General features: G+C 37.4%; 1 protein-coding gene and 1 long non-coding RNA gene across 6 annotated transcripts in view; one reads left to right on the top strand and one right to left on the bottom strand.

Annotated features, from left to right (window-relative positions):
• Nucleotides 1-4,255: 4,255 nt before the first annotated feature.
• The window catches only part of LOC121522462 (transient receptor potential cation channel subfamily M member 2-like), a 59,363-nt gene continuing 43,227 nt past the window's right edge, over nucleotides 4,256-20,391 (bottom strand). For all 5 annotated transcript variants that reach the window (XM_041806885.1, XM_041806888.1, XM_041806889.1 and 2 more), the window contains 12 exons: nucleotides 20,078-20,259; nucleotides 18,259-18,391; nucleotides 15,196-15,283; nucleotides 14,485-14,569; nucleotides 14,265-14,410; nucleotides 14,112-14,176; nucleotides 10,178-10,207; nucleotides 9,994-10,080; nucleotides 9,824-9,899; nucleotides 9,625-9,726; nucleotides 5,312-5,401; nucleotides 4,256-5,205 (listed from right to left, as the gene is read on the bottom strand). In XM_041806885.1, coding sequence (XP_041662819.1) covers nucleotides 5,089-5,205; nucleotides 5,312-5,401; nucleotides 9,625-9,726; nucleotides 9,824-9,899; nucleotides 9,994-10,080; nucleotides 10,178-10,207; nucleotides 14,112-14,176; nucleotides 14,265-14,410; nucleotides 14,485-14,569; nucleotides 15,196-15,283; nucleotides 18,259-18,391; nucleotides 20,078-20,259 — 1,201 coding nt within the window. In that variant the 3' untranslated portion in view covers nucleotides 4,256-5,088. The remainder of the gene's footprint in view (nucleotides 5,206-5,311; nucleotides 5,402-9,624; nucleotides 9,727-9,823; nucleotides 9,900-9,993; nucleotides 10,081-10,177; nucleotides 10,208-14,111; nucleotides 14,177-14,264; nucleotides 14,411-14,484; nucleotides 14,570-15,195; nucleotides 15,284-18,258; nucleotides 18,392-20,077; nucleotides 20,260-20,391) is intronic.
• Nucleotides 5,416-7,411, top strand: LOC121522463. The gene is made up of 3 exons (XR_005992981.1): nucleotides 5,416-5,962; nucleotides 6,044-6,110; nucleotides 6,465-7,411. It is a non-coding gene; the product is annotated as an uncharacterized LOC121522463 (long non-coding RNA).

Here is a 20,391-nt window from a genome sequence, read left to right as displayed (position 1 = left end):
AATTATTTTCCATATAATAAATAGTAGAAAGATTGGGCTTCGCGGGTGATAAGAGTCTTGGATGGGTCAAAGATTAGCAACAAAATTGATTTGATTGCATTAATATTTTTTACGTAATGTCAGAAATACAGTCCTGACATCTTCGAGGCTAAAATGCCCCCATTGACTTCCATTAAAACCAGGTTTTTTAAATCTCACCGTCATTGCAGTATAAAATCATGAATTCTTTAATGTCAGCATTCCAATGTGAAGAAATCTAGTGAAATTTGACATTTTTACCGTATTCCACAGAGTCAACCATTTACCCATTGTAGGACCATGCACCAAATTCTTCTATTTTTGCCTGTTATATTATGAAATATTATAAAAATACAAGGGCAATCAAATCAATTTTGTTGCTGATCTTTGACCCATCCAAGACTCTCATCAGCACCAAAGCCCCTTCTTTCTACTATTAATTTTATGGAAAATAATTCACGTGTTGTGTTTTTTGTAGTAAAAAATAAAGTATTTCAAATAATCAAACTGGCATTTAAAGGGTTAAATCTTGAAAATTATTGAATTTTTGGTAGTTTTGAGCAGGTCTGAAGTTGTTAAAAAGATTTATGGAAAAAAAAATAAGTAGAAAAAAATATTGATGTATGCTGATTTAATAGCAGTTTTTTGTACGTGTACATTTTTGCCTCGAAGGTGTCCAGAGGGTACAAAATTCATTGAGAGAGTCTGAATGACATTTAAGAGCAAAACATGTTGGATTTCAAAAATTTAACTAAAAGAAAAGTTCCTGTAAAATTTAATTCCACATGCTGTAAAATTAACAAAATGATCACAATTTAAAAAAAAAAAAAAAAAAAAAACTTGAGAAAAATGGCCAAAAATGCCCAAGGAGGGCACAAGGGTTAAGACAAGTTTATATTGTTCTCAGAGGTCCCCAAAACATTCCTGTGAAGTTTGTTGCTGTAAAAACACTCCAGTATTGGATTTCTGCATGTCTAAAAACTCCTCTGTTTCAGCCTTGCTCAGAACCAGCTGTTTCTGTGTCTGTGGCTTTAAATGTTAATGAGCTGCCTGACTCCGCCCCCTCTCAGGAATTGGATGTGGCTAATGGATCCTGATCCTGCCAGCTGAGAGGAGAGTGGAACTTTCTTTCAAGCAGGGGAGGGCCAACTGAACTTATGTAAACCCGTAGATTTGGAGTGGAAAATCATTCTTTATGTAGTACAGAGCACTTCAGCAGCAGACGTCTTTTTGACTATTTCAAGTTAACTCAAAAGATTGCTTTAGCTGTTATTTCAATAATTTGAGAGAAGCTCTTTTCAAAATGTCACACAGGTAGACTACAAATATTTTGAGTAAATTATAAAATTAAGGGTTGCATCATATAGCTGGCTATATTTTAAGATTAACACAGAGACAAGAATTGTCTTGAAACAATTTATTGTTCAGAAAGAGCCGTTTAAAGTTGTTTGGTTTGTTTGTGTTCATGCAAATAAAATGATCTGCAATATGGTATAAATTACAGAACACAACCTGATTCACATTGCAAAGGGAAATCCTTTATCCTGAAGAATTAAGGCTGTGGTTTTCGAACTTCATTTATCCAAAGTACATCTAAAATTGCTTCAGCCAGATCTAAAAACACACCATCTTTATCTGCAAGCAAGAATTTAACATGTTTCACAGTATCTCTAGATGCATAGTCTTAGTACATAATATTGTATAACAATCAGCTTACTTTTCTAAAGCTTAGTTATACATCACGAGTTCAAAACTACTGTAACTTATAATTTTGATTCTGGTCAGTTACTCAGTGATGGAGGAAAGTGATCAAGAAGTCCTAAAACCTCAAATAATCAGCCAATAACTCTAGAAAATACCACAGAAAACTCAGGTGTAAGCTCAAGCGTCCATTTAATGACTGGAAATTCATCAATGAAAGGGTTTCCTTCCTTTAGCTACAGTCCCCTTTAAGTCTGCAGATCAGGCTCCCCAAAAAAACAGAAATAGAAAACAAGGTCCTTTAATTATTTTGGCTTCCCCACTTATTGCTTCAGTTCTATTGACTATCAAGAAGCCCCCTAAATGTCCAAAAATAGTCCTTCCAAAGCAAAAAAAAAAAAAAAAAGGAATTCTCCAGTCCAAAAAGGAAAAAAAGCAACGCATTGCTAAAAACCCCAAAACAATCTACATGCAGCTGACTCACCAGTCCTGGGATCGTTCTTCTTCCAGACTTACTCTTGTAGGTTCTTTTCCTGGGATCTCCAATATTTATGGCCCTCGTGTTCGGCTGTGACCGTGCTCGTGTCCGGAGGAGGCCTCACCATAACAATGGAGTGGACTTGAGTTATCCTTTACTGGGAAAACCACAGTCCTTACGCAGATCCACAGTCTCATTCAGGAGGCCCAGGCACTTTTCTCCACAAACATTTCAGCCTTTGTTCTGCCTCAGCCCCTCCCCCACTTCACACCTGAGTCAAACCTGGCTGCAGCAGGTCACCTGACCAGGCAGACATGCAGCTAAACAGACTACATATATTTAACAGGAAAAATAAACTCAGATCCTTAGCTTTCCCTAACTAACCTTGCAAGGGTTTTTTCCATACAAGTCCCTAAATCAAAAATTAGCTATCCCCCCAGAATTTTGTGGCTATGTCACAACTGGACAAATTACCTTAAGGCACACCGCTGGGCTTCGGCACACATTTTGGGAACCACTGAATAAAGGTACAGGTACATCTCAAATTCAATAAAAAAGTTCAGTATTCAATATTTTTTGTCACTCGTTTCTGAAAGTGACAACTGACAGTAAGACTCATTTTTCATTTGAAATGTAGAGTTCTAACGCAGTGTCCAGTTAACAGAGCACATCTGTTATGTGTTTGGATGCAAATGTCCAGCGGTTGTTCTAAATGGCAATTTATGGCACATAAACGGAATTCTTGAGGACTGCCGGTCCGGGGACAAAAAAGTCTAGCAGAAACGCTGTTCGACTATTAGTCGACTAAAGGCAAAATCCGACAAATCAGATTCGACTATGAAAAACCTTAGTCGTTGACACCCCTAGTCAAAACTATACCTCTGTCAAATGACACTGTAAGCAGACGAATCTAAGACATGTCAGATGACAGACAGCAGACCACTGCTCATATTAATGCAAGCAGTCAATTTGCATTACAAATGCAAAATACATTGTTTTACTTGTTTACGTGAGACGTTTGGGAGGACGACTCGCAGGACCAATTTCTCTCAGGAAGAAAACTATCACGGCACATCTGAATAAACTAGGGGAGTGGTTTAATGACTACTTTCCTGAGAAATAGAGGGATGACGACTGGATACGGGACCCCTTTGGTATCAACATGGAAAACATCACGTTGCTAAGCAACAAAGAGAGTCAGCTGGTGGAGCTGTCATGTGACCGCACACTGAAAAAGAAATTCCTGGAGGTATGCCTCTCCCAGTTCTACGACGGAGTATTAGGGCCACACGTAGAGAAAAAAAATAAAAGAATTAAATTTTTTTTGACATTACGAGAATAAAGTCATAATATTACGAGAGCAAAGTTGTAATATTACCAAAAAAAAGTCATAATATTACAGGAATAAAGTCGTAATATTACAAGAAAAAAGTTTGTTATATTACGAGAACAAATGTCGTAATAATACAAGAATAAAAAATTAAAAGAAAGAAAGTCTGCTGGGGCACCGCCTCCGTTAAAATGAGCAATGTTGAGCATCTTGTGAAGTTATACTTTAGTATCGGTTTCACAAATAAGGAAATACTTAATCTTTTTGGACATCAGCATCAAATTATTATCAGAATCATGACAACACTCTGTCGAAGATCCGTGGCGCCGCGGCAGACTGTCTTTCTTGTGATATTTTATTCTCGTAAGTTGTAATATTACTACTTTATTCTCGTAATATTACGACTTTATTCTCGTAATATTCTGACTTTTTTGCTTGTAATATTATGACTTTTTCTCATAATATTTCAACTTTTTGTCTCGTTATATTACGACTTTTTTCTTGTAATATTACGACTTTATTCTCATAATATTACGACTTTTTTCTCGTAATATTATGACTTTTTTCTCGTAATATTATGACTTTTTTCTCGTAATATTATGACTTTTTTTTCTTGTAATATTACAACTTTATTCTCATAATATTACGAATTTTTTCTTGTAATATTACGACTTAATTCTCGTAATAGTAAGACTTTTTTCTCATAATATTACAACTTTTTGTCTCGTAATATTACGAGTTTTTTTCTCATAGTATTACGACTTTATTCTCATAATATTATAACTTTATTCCATAATATTACGACTTTTTTCTCATAATAGTACAACTTTTTGTCTTGTAATATTACAAGTTTTTGTCTCGTAATATTCCGAGTTTTATTCTCGTAACATTATGACTTTATTCTCGTCATATCAAAAAAAAAAATGCATTACTGGCTGTTATATGTTCAGTAAGTGGGTATTCTCAGCTACAGCTACATAATTCTGGGTGTTTTTGATACCCATCATTAGTTGCACTTTTTGTATTTCATGTTTTTTTTTGCATGAAAACACCACCTGAGTCCTTTGAAAATGGCTACTACTGAAAGGTTCGTCTGTTATGTCAGCCTCATGATTGATGCTTGAATAGGTGACTGAATAGTTCTAATAGTACTGTGTTAGAAATGCCAAAATCCTCAACAATGTGTACCTTTAGCTGAGTACTCACATACTGAATATATAACTAAGTAGTTGCACTCTTTTATTTCCTATTTTTTGCATCAAGCACTGTTAAATCTGTTAAAATAGGCTATTACTATATTATCCACTGATACAGGCTCAACCAACATTAAATAAACTTGAGAAGTTAAAAAAATGTCCTTGATTTGGGTTGTGGCTTGTTATTAAGGAGTGATGGTGGGTCCTGAAGCCAGACCAGTTAAGAACCACTGCTTTAAAGTGTCTATTTCATGAAGTGCCTTCAGTGCAACAGAAATAATCCACATCAGCCTTTAACAAGGCCACATGAACAGGCAGGAAAGACCTGTGGATGGAGAGGCACATCTACAGCAGCAGAACGAGCATCAGAACTTCGTGTTGTGTAGCTCAGCGACCTGCCGCAGAGAGTCTCTTTGGTTTGAGGCCAACATGGTTTTGCTGCTCACCTCCTGCCACTGCAGACCACCGTGGCTGCTCACAACCTGAGGAGGACATCAGACAACATTAATGTCAAATATAGGTCAGATTCTTTGTTTAAATGAGAAATACTGGCCCCACATACATTTAAAATATACACAATCTTCTCACCGTGTTGTTATCCAGGTGAATGTTTAACACCGTCGTTTCCACCCAGGCGTTATCTGTGTTCCTGACATCATCGACATATCCCTCAAACACCTCAAAACACAGAAACAACAGGTCAGAATCAACACAGTTCAAGAAAATCCTTTTTTATTAAAGCCATTTTAAACAATGGAATAGAGCTACAGGAATGTATGTGACCAAAACAACTTAAAGACCCTGTAAAGTGAAAATAAATCTGTACTTAGGTTTGTTGTATGACAGCTCACTGTGTTATGAACCTCCAGATAAATGTAACCCAGGGTTTAATTCCATTCCCTGTTGAAATCCATTCCCTGTTGAAACCCATTTCCTGTTGAAATCCATTTCCTGTTGAAATCCATTTCCTGTTGAAATCCATTCCCTGTTGAAATCCATTTCCTGTTGAAATCCATTCCCTGTAGGCCAGTGCTAGTTTTTCACCTATTCAAGTAATGAAATCCAATCCATTCCATTCTAATCCGGTACTGGTTTTCTACACCTCCCATATGCACACCACATGACAGGTTCACATGTTCTTAGTTATCCAATCACATCCCTTGGAGGTAATGTTTAAGCTGCCCTGACTTACTTTCCTTTAGTTGTGTGGGAGAGAAGTCAAGGGACAGCAGCTTACAGGTCAGTACCTCCAAACATTTGAAACAATTCACAATTCATCTTAAGTTGGTTGAAACTCAGAGTTTGTATACCCCTCTTCAGGAACCAAAATAGATCATCTTGTGACGGGGGAACTTGTCTTGTCTTGTGCATTGTGCTTACTGAACTGGTGAGTTTAAACACAAATGAATGCAATGACCTTAGCATTAGCCACAAGCTACATGCTAATGCGAACATGTTGTTTAATTAAACTGTCTTTGTGTTCTGTGTATAATTTTGTTATTTACAGTTGATTAAGCTAATGCTAACTAGCATGCTAACACTAGCATGCTAATGCTAATTGCTAACGTGGTCGGTTGTATTACATAAGCATTTTTTGTACTCAAGAGTAAATTTTATGGTGTTTTCAGCTATGCTAATGCTAGCTTAGCTATTAGCATTTCATGTTATTACCATGTTATATACACACATGAATAGGAAAGAAATGTTTTGTGGTTCTTAATGGTCCTGTTTGTGTATACAGGCCAGGTGCCCTATGAAAGGTTTAAAGTGATGGCGAGCTAGTGAAATCGGCCTGGAGCTGACCCCGTTCCCTGTTCTGTGTGCAACTATCCATGGTCTGGTAGGAGGCTCCTCGGACATCTATGCGCTCTCGGACAATCCACCCTAAACAATAAACATAACGGACTAGGTTGTGATACGTTGCTTCACATTTGTGGAAGAAAGGACTTTTGGATTTTGGCGTGTTGATTGAACTATTCGTCAGAGACTATTGAGTTTTCACACTCTTGAACTGTATTGTAAACCTGCAGTGTTGTAAATATTGGGATCCAATTTGCACCTTTAATTTGTATAATACACATCATATAACTCAAATACCCTTTTTACTGGTCTTTATTTACTGGTCCCTGCCCTCCAGCAGACGTTCTTACTCTTCTGTTTCTAGCCGACACTATTTACTACCTATTACATCTGTTACATTATTATTACACAATAACAAGCAAACACTGGTTACATAAAACATCTCTATGTTTATAAAATTAAACTTCAAAATCATGAAAAATGAGGCAGTAAAATCTGCTCCAGGATGGTGTGGGCGTGTCTGCTGGATGAGCTGAAGCCACACCCACTCAGGAGATATATGATCCTCCCAGATTAAAAAAATGCTACAGTCTGATTGGAGGAAAGCTTTCATGCTATTAGCCCCACCCCTTGACCTTACATTGACCTCATGATCAGAGCAAATCTGCCTGGCTCTGTGCCAGAGAAGAGACAAAGTCTGTTTTCTGGCTCAAATCTCTGTTCTGATGCTTTAAATCAGTGGTTGTGAGGCGGGCCACCCCTGAGGGGAGGCGCAGAGCCATAAACCAGACAAAAGGTGATCTGCTGTGCATGGAGCAAAATGGATAAACTTATAGTTACTTATGGAGCAGTGTTACTCAACCAAAGAGCCAAATTATTGAAAATACCTTTGGAAGAGCCACAATCTAGGAGGTAAAAAGAGCCAAAAAAAAAAACAGCTTGAAGTAGCAATAAAAATAGGTTAAAGGTGCCAAAAATGGCCAAAAAGCAGCAAAAAGAGTTGAAAATGAGGAGAAAAGGTGGAAAAATGGTCAAAAGTAGCAAAAATTTGTGAGAAGTGACAAAAAATGAGTGAAAAGTGACTTAAATGGACAAAAACGCAGTCAAGAGTGGCAAAAATGGGCAAAAAAAGAGGAAACAAGTGGTATGTCATGGCAAAGGGAAGTTTAAATGGGCAAAAAATTGGCAAATAATGGGATAAAAGTGGCAAAAAGACCTGGCAAAAAATTGGAAAAAAGGGATATTTAATGATGAAAGGTAGCTTAAATGGACAAAAGGGTTAAAAGAGCAAAAATGGGATAAAGTGGAAAAAATGGGGAAAAAGAAGTTGTAAAATTGCCAAAAAATATGAAAAAGGGGTATTTAATGGCATTATAACTGAGTAAGAGGAAAAGGCAGATGTTTAAGGACATTTGCAAACCAAAATATCCAAACTATATTAATGTTAAAAATGTTTAAAGATTAGACATAAATGTTTGAAATGTTATTTTATTTCATTTTTTAACATTTGAATCCTTTTTGTTGGTGGGGGTCCACCGAATGGATCAGTTCTTCTTAGGGGAGGCTCACTCTCACACACTTTGAAAACCCCTGATTTAAATGATCCATAGACCACTGTGGCTGATAGATTTGGTAAATTTACTACACAGTGAAGAAAAAAACAGCATTTAACCGACTGTTAACTTTCAATAAAGGCAGTGACATTAGCTAACAACAGACTGGACTGCAGAGGTGTCAAACTCGAGGCCTGGGGGCAAAATCCGGCCCATGTTACAGTTATACCCGGTCCACCATATCATATCACATTTTTATGAGAACTGGTATAGTATAAAGTCTGCACATTTCCTCCTGTATAAAAATGTAAACTTGATGGTTGAAAATGTCATTTTTAAGTCATTAGAATAAGAAAAATAAAGAGTTGAAATAATTTGATAAGAAGTCAGGAATGTGTGAAAAATAAATTTTCATTTCAGATTTTCAATTTTGCATTTCACAATTATGACTTAAAGTTAAGGTTTTGACATTTTCACATCATAAATTTGACTTTTTAATCTCATATTTTGACCTTTTAGATTAAAAATTCTACATTTTTAGCTTATATTTTGTCCTTTTAAGCTCATGATTTTGAATATTATGTCATATTTTGCCGTTTAGAGCTCACAATTTCAAATTTCATTCAGCATTTTCACTGTTAAAAGCCTTTAGTTTTTAATCTCAAAATTAATTATCATAAATGTTAATTTTTTTCCCCTGTAATTTGTTACTGATGAAGATGAGGTTGACAATTTATGGGAAATTTTGACCCTGTTAGGCCCTCAAGTTAGACCCAAATTCAGAATACGGCCCCTGCTGTGATTGAGTTTGACACCCCTGTGTACTGAGATGAACTGCTCTGTGATTTTATATTGTCAAGTTAAAGGGGCGGGGTCATTCCCCACTGTGAGTCGGTGACATCACCAGCCCACATATTGGACCCGCCCACATTAAACCCAGCCAGGACAGAGGTTAAAAACTTTCTAACGGTCAGAGTTCAGTCACATGTAGAGGAGGAGGGAAGGGACGATTCTGTTTTAGCGCAGTACAACAAAGGGCTAACTGCAAGTGCGTGCTTATGCTTTGACAGGTTTTCCCTCCTTTGCTGTGGTAGTTTGAAGGTAGCTTGAAGCTACTGTGAGAAACGTGTTTGTGTCGATTTTACAGCCCCCCCCCCCCACAACTTGGACCTCTTATCACTCTACTTATTTGTCCAGAATGTTTTCTAGTATTGTTTTAACAAAAAATCTCATCCTGCAACAGTCCAATGCATCTCTTAGTGAGAATCTTAGCAGTGAAAAATGTCAACAAAGGCTGTTATGGCAGTGTGCTCCTGCTAACCTGATTCTATCCCTGCCCTGTAGCTGAGAATTTCAGGCATAAAAGTCACCACAGAGAAATAATCCTGTTGGTTAATGTCTAGTTTGCTCATTTAGAATCATCACTAGTGATTTTAGTTGGTTTTATTTATTAGTTATATATTTCATTCAATATTTTGCTTCTTCATTGTTTACCTTACTCTCTCTACGAACACTCTAGTGGGACTTTAATGTGTTAAAAAGGCGTACCTTTGTTCCCTCTGAGGCTTTTTCAGATATTTTCTCATACAACTTCTTTCCCACTGTTCTTTTAAGAGCCACAGGAAGCTGATCAGCTGATTGGACAGGACCCTGTAGATTCAAAAATCAAAATAATACACATTTATTTTAGCAACAAAAAAGTAATCTAAACAATAAAGGCCAGCAGTGATTAAACATCAGGACTCACCCCAGGTAGGACCAAGCTCCCGTGGTCATCCCATACAGCGAGGTACTCCAAAACCGATCTTGTATTGTCTCGCCACCTAAAAATCCACCATATAAGAGTTAACTCATGCTATTATAACCAACACTGTCAACACAACGACTTTGAAAATACAAACACATGACCGGACCTACCGTGTCAGCACGAGGTCTACAGTCAGATTAGGACCCAGGTGGCTGAGCGCTCCTCGCCCCCTGACGCCAGTCCTCCCTTCTGGATTTCTAATGACACGTTAGACACACATCAGTCATCGAGACATGCTCATACGCTTCCTGGAAGAGTTATTTGATGCCTTGTGTATCTTATCTTGTATCATACCTGTAATTATCTAAGCCTTCTAACTCTGATCTGCAAGGAGAAAGAGTGAATTAACATAAGATTGGGAGATTAGGAGGCTGCATAAAACAAATGAAACAACATGGTAGGTGTCATTAATGATCCAGCTAAGCAAATAATTTCCCATTCAATTAAATGATAATTATAACTGTGTACCTGTAACTCATTTTTTTGTCACTTCTCACCCATTTCTGCTACTTTCTGACTCTTTCTCCACGTTTTCCTCCCCACTTTTTCCCTTTTTCACCCATTTTTGTCAACATTTGGACCAATTTTGCCTCCCTTAACTAATCGTTATTGCTACTTTAAGCCTTTTTTGCCACTGTTCATCACTTAGATTGTGGCTTTTGCAAAGATATTTTTCAACAATTTGGCTCTTTGGTTGGGTAGGGTTGAGTAACAATGCACTAGAGCAGGGGTCATCAAGTCTATTTGCACAAGAGCCAGATTTCGTCTTGATTGAGTCTCTGGGGGCCGGACTTAAAAATAAAGAAAAATGAAATCAATATTTTGTTCTGATTAACATAATTTATTAGAATTTTCTTTCAGGACATTTTTGGTCATTACCAGTGAGATCTATCCTGCCGTAGACCCACAGAATTGGCTGCTGAAAATCCCAGAACCTGGGCCCTCAACAATTATGATTTAGCACCAAAATGAACTCATGTTTCACACTTTTCACTACTTCACAGCTTCATTCTGCTATTTCTGCAACATTTTGCCACCTTTAACCCATTTTTTGCCCCTTTTTGCTATTTTATCACACACTTTCCTGCCTTTTTACTACTTTGTCATTGGCTGTTTTTGTACCATTTTGGCTCTTTTAACCTATTTTTGATACTTTTTGCCCTTTTCAATCCATTTTTTTGCCATTCTTTAACTCCTTAAACCACCTTTCTTGCCCATCTTATCCCTTTTGTGCCACTGCTTTATCCATATTTTGCCACTTTCATTACTTTTTTCACCATTTTTGCCACTTTTAACCCATTTTGATATATTTTTTGCCCCTTTTTTCCCTTTATACTAATGGTTTGCCACATTTCAACCTTTTATCACCACTTTTCCTGCAAGTTTTTGTCCATTTGTGCCACTCCACAACCCATTTGGATGCCTATCGCTCATTTTTGCCACTCTTTAACCCCTTTTTTAAATTTCCTATTAATGGCTGACAAGTGAATTTCTGTAAAAACAGATAAAATGTGACATCATTTTAAAATTTTGAATATTTATTGCTTTAGGGGTGGATTTAACAGATGCATACATTTAGAGCCAAAAAACACTCTTAAAACCACAACATTTTCTTTTCCTACTTTTCTGAATTTAATAATCTTCTGGGGGCCAGACAGGAAGCTATGGGGGGCCTGATTGGGCCCCTGGGCTGCCAGTTGATGATCAGTGCACTAGAGCTTTAATTATTTTTCCACTACTGTAAGGTTCACAAAAAACTTCACACTTTATCGATACATGTTTTATAAAATATATATTTTTTTACGAAATATTCATCTAACTTCGAAAAACTATGTCATTAGACAGCTGCAAAGGAAGGGGATGAACCCACCTTAAAACTCCTGCAGCTGAAGACTGCTGATGTTTTGTGCATTTAGACTGTGCAGGAGCTTGCCTGCAGTTTTTAATCATTAGAAACATTAATTTAACAAATACTGCATGCACAGGACTACAGTTTTTTTTGTCATGGTATCCAAAAGGAGCAGATATGATTAAATATACCTTTATGAAATCAAAGTTTAAATTCTGATATCATGACAAACTACACTACAATTATAACAGCTGAATGAGTTCATGTTTGCACTAAGCATAGGGAGATCTTGACAAAAAATCCTCTGACAATGAGTTTTTTAGGTGCAAACATATCCACACTACACTGAAAAGAAAGGCAATAGGCAGGTCTTTGAATTCACTAAGATTAAATGAGTTTATGTTACACAATAAAATCACATTCCTTATGTGAACATAATTTAATCAAGTAGATGTAACATGTTAAAGAAGAATGTATAATCTACATATTTGTTTTGAATTGACTGAAAGTGATTTAATCAAGTTCTTTCCAAGTGTCACACCATGAGTGAGGGGGTTAATGGTGCACACTAGGCTGTCTGTATGTGTGTGTGTGTATCTGTGTTGTATCTGCTAAATAAACGATAGCTCTATGGATAGAAATAAAGAAAAAGTCTTGTCCAAAGATACCGTTGGAAACTCTTCCATTCTTAAATGAAAGAACACTAAAGGGAATGAAGATTACAAATGAATGCATCAGGAATACTAAGAAGATTTGGTCCATAGTTCGGAAGAAATTAAGACTATCAAACTCCATATGTGTATTGTATCCCGCATCCACAATGGATGCGGGATACAATAAGTGGGCAGAAAGGGGATTAATATATATCGCGCAGGTATTCACAGGACAAACGATGTCATTTGAACAGCTCAGAAGGGAATTTAATTTACCAACACAACATTTTTACAAATTTTTACAACTAAGAAGTTATCTTCAGAAACATGAAGAATGGGGTAATATTTGTAAAACACCATCTAAATTAGAAGGAGTGTTTATGGCATTACAGAAACTGAAACAAAAAAAAAGGTGTTATTTCAAGGATTTATAAAGCATTACAAAATGAATCTGAGGACAACAACTTAAGGGTCAAAGAGAAATGAGAATTGGAGGTAAACATTATCATAACGGATGAAAAGTGGGAAGACTCTTTTAAAGAGGGACATAAATTAACCAACAGTCCAGTGTGGAGGGAGTTTCACTGGAAAATAAAAATGCGTTACTTCAACACTTAACTACTTCAAGATACAGTAGTACATCTGATCTGTGCTAGAGAGGCTGTGGTCAGGTAGGGGATTTTATACACATATTCTGGGACTGTCCCAGAATTATAGGTTTTTGGAAAAATATTCAAAATGAAATTGGACAGATTCTGGGTATTACTTGTATAATGGATCCTTCACTTTTCATACTGGGTATAGCTCCAGAAGACTCTATCAATAAAGATCTGATCTACTTGTTGAGAATTTTGCTTTTAATGGCAAAGAAAACAATAACAGCATCCTGGCTGAAACCACAGCCTCCTAGCATAACGGAATGGAGAGAAAGGCTAAGGAATGTTCTGATTATGGAAAAAATTACAGCAAGGCTACAATTGAAATCAGAGAGATTTTTTGAAAAATGTTTCCAGTAATTCAGGCAATGCCTGGACTCTAGTCGCCTCTGTTTTTATTTATTTATTTATTTTTCTCATTGTGTATTTATTTGTACTTTATTTGAATACACTTGTTCAGTTCAAAACAACTTTTTTTTTTCAGTATGTGTGAGAATGTATAAAAATATTTTTACATCTTTGGAAAAATACTGTTTTGGTAGTAACTGAATAGACTTGAGTTTGTGTAAGCACTAGCAGCCATATATCTGGTTGCAGTAGTTGTAATTAAGTTTAGGTCTATGTATATGTAACAGGTATTGAGGTATTTGGACTGACCTCTACTCGGGACTGACCTCTACTTGGGACTGTTTTAAGGACTACTCAGTGGAACTTGTGTAAAAATCTAATTCAAAGAGTAATGTCATGTTAGGATGGAAGGACTGATAAGTGTATGTTTGAAAGCATCTCCAGTTTTGTATTTATACAAATGCAAAATAAAAAGAAAGCCAATGCGTATTTGGTATCCACTGCATCTTATGTACACAATTACACAATTGATTGGAACTAGTAACTTGAAAATAATGTGCTGATTCAACATGATTCTCTTAAACAGTGTAATTTGATTGAAACATTTTGGTCTAGAGAGTAATAGTTAAGATTGTGTGGGACCGATGTACACATTCAAATTAAGTAGATTCAAAGAACTTTTTCTTTCAGTGTATAATTTTGATTTTTTTGTAAAATCGTACCCATCCACTTGGTCCTCGCTGCCTTCAGAGGTGTAATAAGTCGGCATGTATGAGCTGAAGCTGACCTGCAAAAATCAGACGATTTAACAACCAAACAAACCCACATTATAAACTTCTGAGGCCTAGACAATAGAGCAAATGTTTATAAAATACCTCCCATGGCACCTTCTCCTCAGGCACAGGGAAACGTGTGATTTTGCTGTTTGGGTAGTGAAGCTGCCGAGCATTCATGTGGAACCTGTCTTCTTTCTCTGATATGTTTCTCAGAAAGTCAGGGGACTCGTCTGCTGCAGCCGACGCTGGAAGAAGAATAATAAGTGAGCACAAAAAAAGATACAGCATGTGAATAATTATGAGGAGGTTGGTTGCTGACTTAGAGATGGCGGTTCTTTGGATGCAAACCCCTGAGATTTCAGGCTGTCCATAATCCACTGCAGGGCTTTGGCTGTCTGCATGACCTGATGAGACAAAACGAAAGTGGGTCAAATACTTTGCGTAAGCGCCATATTCCAGTTATAACTGTGTTTATATTGTTTGAATATTACAGTTTGATAAAAGAAAGCAAAGAATATCATTTCAGTGAGATGAGAGGAGTATTGTTGAATATTTACTGTGATTTATTCCAGTATCTTATTTTGAAGTTTTGTTGTTATGCTTTAAGACTTCTGTAGTCAGGTGATGTACACGGGAAGTGAAGTGTTTCATTGTGAAATGCTGCCAAAGTCAATAAACGAGTGACGGCGGCAGAGCAACATGGTTGTTTTACCGTGGCCGTGTGTAGCCATATGCCAACTCAACGCATAGAACATTGCCATGTCGTCACTCATGAGTGGTCATGAAAGAAGTAAGGTTTAGAGACATAAGAGTAAGCAAGAAGTCTAAAGATAGCCACTACACTTTTGATCACTGCATGAACATGAATGATGATTGTTTTGTGTTTCCATCAGAGACATCTGGACTCAAAATGAAGCCCAAGTGTGTCATCTCCGTTCTGCACTGAGCCTCGCTCCAGCTGCCTCATGCTAAAATATTTCTGTCTAGACACAGGTGCAAATTTGGTGATAACCAAAAATCAGGTCACAACCTGCTCCTCTAGTCGAGCCAGTCTTGTTGTCATAGCGGCAGAGCTCGACTCCTCTTCCCTCTCGAGTCGCTCGTTTATGTTGGTGACCCTTGGAGACAAAAAACAACAATATAAAGATGTCTGCTACTCACAGGATTTGAATATCAAGCCTGCATTGTTTGACATCATGGTTTCTACCATGATTAAAAGCTGGATTATACATAGTTTACCAGAAGTTAGAGACATCTTGTTTGGAGCTGGATAAATAAACTCACCCAGGGAATTTCTATTTGTCCATTAGAGGCACAAAGATTGAAAACAAACTGACCATGTCCAAAGTTAACAAAAGCCTGGTTCAGCTGTTTCCTGGCTTTAGTTTCATATTCTACAGACTGACATTAAAGTGGTGTAAATCTTCTCATCTAGTCCAGCTGAGGTTAGCAAACCAAAACACTGAGCTAAATGCTAATGTTTATGTAGATTCTTCCAGTTTTAGAGTTAATTTTAACTAAGTCTAAAGATGTTTCTTTGGGGGGGGGGGGCTTTTTGCTTTAACATTATAAGAGAACTGAAGAAGGACAGAAAATATAGTGGGGGAAGACATGCACCAAACGTGTATGAGACCAAAAATTAATCCTATGTGGAGGATTGGAGCCCAGCATATGGGCGCCTGTTCTACCAACTGAGCTAAACTGGTGCTCTAATGTTGCTCTTTAAAAGGAACACTGCTTGTCAGGACTAAAATTAAGATTCGTGCCTCCTCTAGGAGTGCTGTCCATCCATCCATCCATCCATCCATCCATCCATCCATCCATCTTCTTCCACTTATCCCGGGGATCCCGAGGTGTTCCCAGGCCAGCCGAGCAACATAGCCTCTCCAGCATGTCCTTGGTCTTCCCCGGGGCCTCCTCCCAATGGAACTTGCCCGGAACACCTCACCATCACCCGGATGGCCGAGCTTGTCACCCTATCTCTGAGGGAGAGCCCAGCTCTTAGAGGAGGCATGAATTAAGATTCATGCCTCCTCTAAGAGTGCTGTATAAAGATAAACAGCAGGCTCCTCGCTTTTGTGGAAAATCTTAAAGATATATCCCCCTAAGCCAGAGGTTCACAAACTTTTTAGCCCGTGACCCCCAAAATCACAGCGTCAGAGACCGGGTGCCCCCACCTTCCCTGGAGGTGGATAAAGCGTGGGATGTTGCACAGAGCATCATGTACTAATGTACATTTTGGGTAGTTTTTTGTACATTTTACTTCTACATAAGCAAAAGTTTCACTTAAAAACTACATTTTTGTTTTAAATTAAACTCCTTTGAAAATATTTATAAGACACTGGCCAAAATTTACCACTTTAAATTATATGAAATTTCTCTGTTATTTTGGAAAGCATCCCATGACCCCTCTTCAGTGTCTTGCTACCACCCAGGGGGTCCCGACCCCCTCTTTCAGAACCACTTCCCTAGGCTGCCATTTTTTTGTAATGCAGCCAGATGATATACACCTTTCCAATGGCGGTGGGAATCACTAGTGGCCCCACGATACGATATCGTGATTTTAAACATTTCGCTATACACTGAGTATTTCGATACCATATATCAAGATATATTGCGATCTATACCATTTTCTCAACTGTTTAACTGATTTAGCATTAGTCTTGCCCACATGTTTGTCGTATTTCCGCAGTATTTTATTTTCATGTTGCACTTCTTGCAAACCTCATGTGTCATGTCCATCTCATTGGTGCCCTGCTTGCCAGAGGTGTCAAGTAGCTAAGTACAAATACTTCGTGACCTGACTTAAGCAGAAATTTTGGGTTTCTATACTTTACTGGAGTAATCATTTTTCAGCCTACTTTTTACTTCTACTCCTTACATTTTCAAGCAATTGTCTGTACTTTCTACTCCTTACATCTTAAAAATAGCCTTGTTACTCCTATTTCATTTCAGCTTGTTTTCATTCCGGCTTGTCATCATTCAAAAAACACAAATAAAGACCCCAAAACTTATCCAGATAAATCGTGTCATCTGGATAGAGTGAATTTGATTGTGGTTGGATGAGAAGTATAAACATAATACCATTTTGACACCCTATTAGTATGTACGCAATCCATCGCACCTGCACACGACCCAAATCACGTCACACTCCAGCAAGGAAATAGCAGACATATGTAGCCTAGTACGAAGATGTCCGTGGCAGAGACTCAAGAGAACTTGAGCGAAATGTCCCAGCCAATCCCCAGCGAGGAGGTTGGTAGCCAGGAAGACAAATACTTACAGGCAACTAGTCATCATATCTTCCACTCCATGAAACACATGTTAATGCTCAGTAGTACACATATATGGTTCTTGAATGTATTTGCATTGTACTAAAATGTGTTAATTTTCAATGGCCATAAATGTGGTTGAAACATGTGCGTCCCAAATTTTTCAACATTAACATTTTAATATAACATGATAGTCATTATGGCCTAAAGTGGTAAAAATATAGCAAACATACCCTGGCAAAGTAGTGAAAATGGGTTTAACAGTGGCTCCCAGGGGCAATAATTGGCAGTAAAGTGGCTAAAAGAAGTAGACAAATGGGCAAAAAGTGAAAAAATGGCTTGATGACTCTTGCACTACAGCATGTATGAGTGAGTGAGGAGCTGCAGATGGAAATCACACAGGATTAAAACAGTCCTTGTGACGGTTCGATGCTCAGTATTTTGGCCTGGAGCTGGTAACACTTTATTTGGTTAGACAGCAACAAAGACAGAAAATGAGAGAGAGCGGGGCATGCATCACATCAACAGGTCAGGATTTTAACCTGAGACTTGTATCATGTAAGCATAACCACTGCCCTTATTTAAAAGTTTTTAAATATTTTCATTTATCCTTTTTTTGTTGGAACAAACTGAGAAGTTGTAGACATCTGGGAATCTAAAAGTTTAAATATAAAAATTACCAGGAGGCTGAATGACCCTTTGATTAACCTAATCCTGACTAAACATATTCAAAGTTTTTCAAGGGTATCAGAGAGACAGCAGCATTCTGGAGCATCTTTGCTACCTCAGCTATATTTATCTACATTCCTTCATGACTTTACTTTTGGGCCGTGTCCAGGATGCGTCGCTCCATACTCTGGCTCTGCTCCTGCTGTGTGGAGAGAAGATATCTGTCCTTCATCAACACCTCCCAGGACAACAGCTCCTCCTCCTCTACCTGACGAAGCTCATTCTCTGAAAAACAGTGACAGATAGTGATCCATTCCCTTCATTAGCAACAAAGATGTGCATCAGAATCCTGTCCATGATCATGAACCTTCATGCTTATAAAAGGGACATATTTATGAAAGTGTGATTGTAACCTTGACCACAATAATGTCTCAACAGCAGGTCAAAAAGTTGGGGATGCAAAGTTATCACAAGATGGGTCAGACCAGTGTTACTCAACCCTGCTCAACCAAAGAGCCAAATTGTTGAAAAATATCTTTGCAAGAGCCACAGTCTAAGTGGTGAAAAGTGGCAAAAAGTTAAAGTAGCAATAAGAATAAGTTAAGGGAAGCAAAAATGGTCAAAAAGCAACAAAAATGGGTAAATGGGGTGAAAATGGGGAGGAAAATGTGGAAAAGGGGTCAGAAAGTAGCAAAAATGGGTGAGAAGTGACAAGAAATGAGTTAAAAGTGGCAAAAAATTGTCAAAAGTGGCAAAAAGAGTGAAAAGTGACTACAATTGGCAAAAAAAAATAGGAACAAGTGGTATGTAGCTGCAAAAAGTAGCTTAATTGGATGAAAGAAGGCAAAAATGGGATAAAAGTGGCTAAAAGAAGTGGCAAAAACAGGCAAAAAAAAGAGGAAACAAATGGTACTTAATGGCAAAATGTATCTTAAATGGGCAAAAAGTGGCAAAAAAATGTTGGAAATGGACAAAATTGGGATAAAAGTGGCAGAAAGAAGTGGACAAAATGGGCAAAAACTAGGAAAAAAGTGGTATTTAATGACAAAAGGTATCTTAAATGGGGGAAAATGGGGGAAAAATGGTGAAAAAGGGCAAATATAAGATTATTTGTGGCTCTTTTATGTCTTAATTATAAATATTATTCCCCAGAAAACCTTAAAAAAGGGAAACACTGTTTCCATTTTCACCATTTGTGCCTCTTTTCACCCATTTAAGCTACTTTTTTTCATTAAATATCCCCTTTCTTCCTATTTTTTCCCATTTTGCAACTTCTTTTTGGCACTTATTCCCTATTTTTTCCACTTTACCCATTTTTGCTCTTTGTCACATTTTTTTGACACTTTTCACCCATTTAAGCTACTTTTGCCATTGAATGCCACTTGGTTTATTTTCCCCAACCTTTTGCCATTTTTTTCCCCATTTTTGCCATGTTTCCATTTTTTTTTTGCTTTTTTTCACCCATTTAAACTACCTTTTGCCATTAAATACCACTTGGTTCCTTTTTGCCTCTTCTTTTTGCCATTTTTTCCCCCATTTTTCCCATTTTTCACCCATTTAAGCTACCTTTTGCCATTACATACCACTTGTTCCTATTTTTTGCCCATTTTAGTCACTTGTCACTCATATTTTTGCCACATCTTTGCCACTTTTATACCATTTTTGCCACCTGTAAATCATTTTTTATGTCACTTCTCACCCATTTTTGCTACTTTCTAACAATTTTTCCACTTTTTCACCCCTTTTCACCTATTTTTGCTGCTTTTTGACCATTTTTGCCACCTTTAACTTATTGTTATTGCTACTTCCAAGACATTTTGCCACTTTTCTCCACTTACATTGTGGCTCTTTCAAAGGTATTTTTCAACAATTTGGCTCTTTGATTGAGTAACACTGATATAAATCAATTTTATTGGGCGGCTAATAATTTTGTCCCCATGTGTTGGCAGAAATCAGTAATTCAACACTTACTGAACTCTTTGCATCCAACAGGGGGCAGACGCAACAACAAGAACCTGATGAAGAGGTAGAGATGGCTGAAGATGATGAAAGGAGGCGGGGCTGCAGGTCTGCTGTGGTATTCCTTTATCAGCTCGTATCTTTGAAACTTCCAGATTGTATCTGTGTTGTACTGAACTTGCTGGAAAGTAAAGCTGTGATGATTAAAAAAAAAAAAAAAACAGTTAAGAAAGAACTAGATGAAAACCTATGAGAAAGTAGGGATAAATAATCATATGAGCCAGTTTTTGCTTCTTCGAAGTTAAGACTATTCAAACTGAAATCTC

The sequence above is a fragment of the Cheilinus undulatus genome, linkage group 15 (genome assembly GCF_018320785.1).
Source record: "Cheilinus undulatus linkage group 15, ASM1832078v1, whole genome shotgun sequence".
Lineage (NCBI taxonomy): Eukaryota > Metazoa > Chordata > Actinopteri > Labriformes > Labridae > Cheilinus > Cheilinus undulatus.
This window is presented reverse-complemented; position numbering and strand designations above follow the sequence as displayed.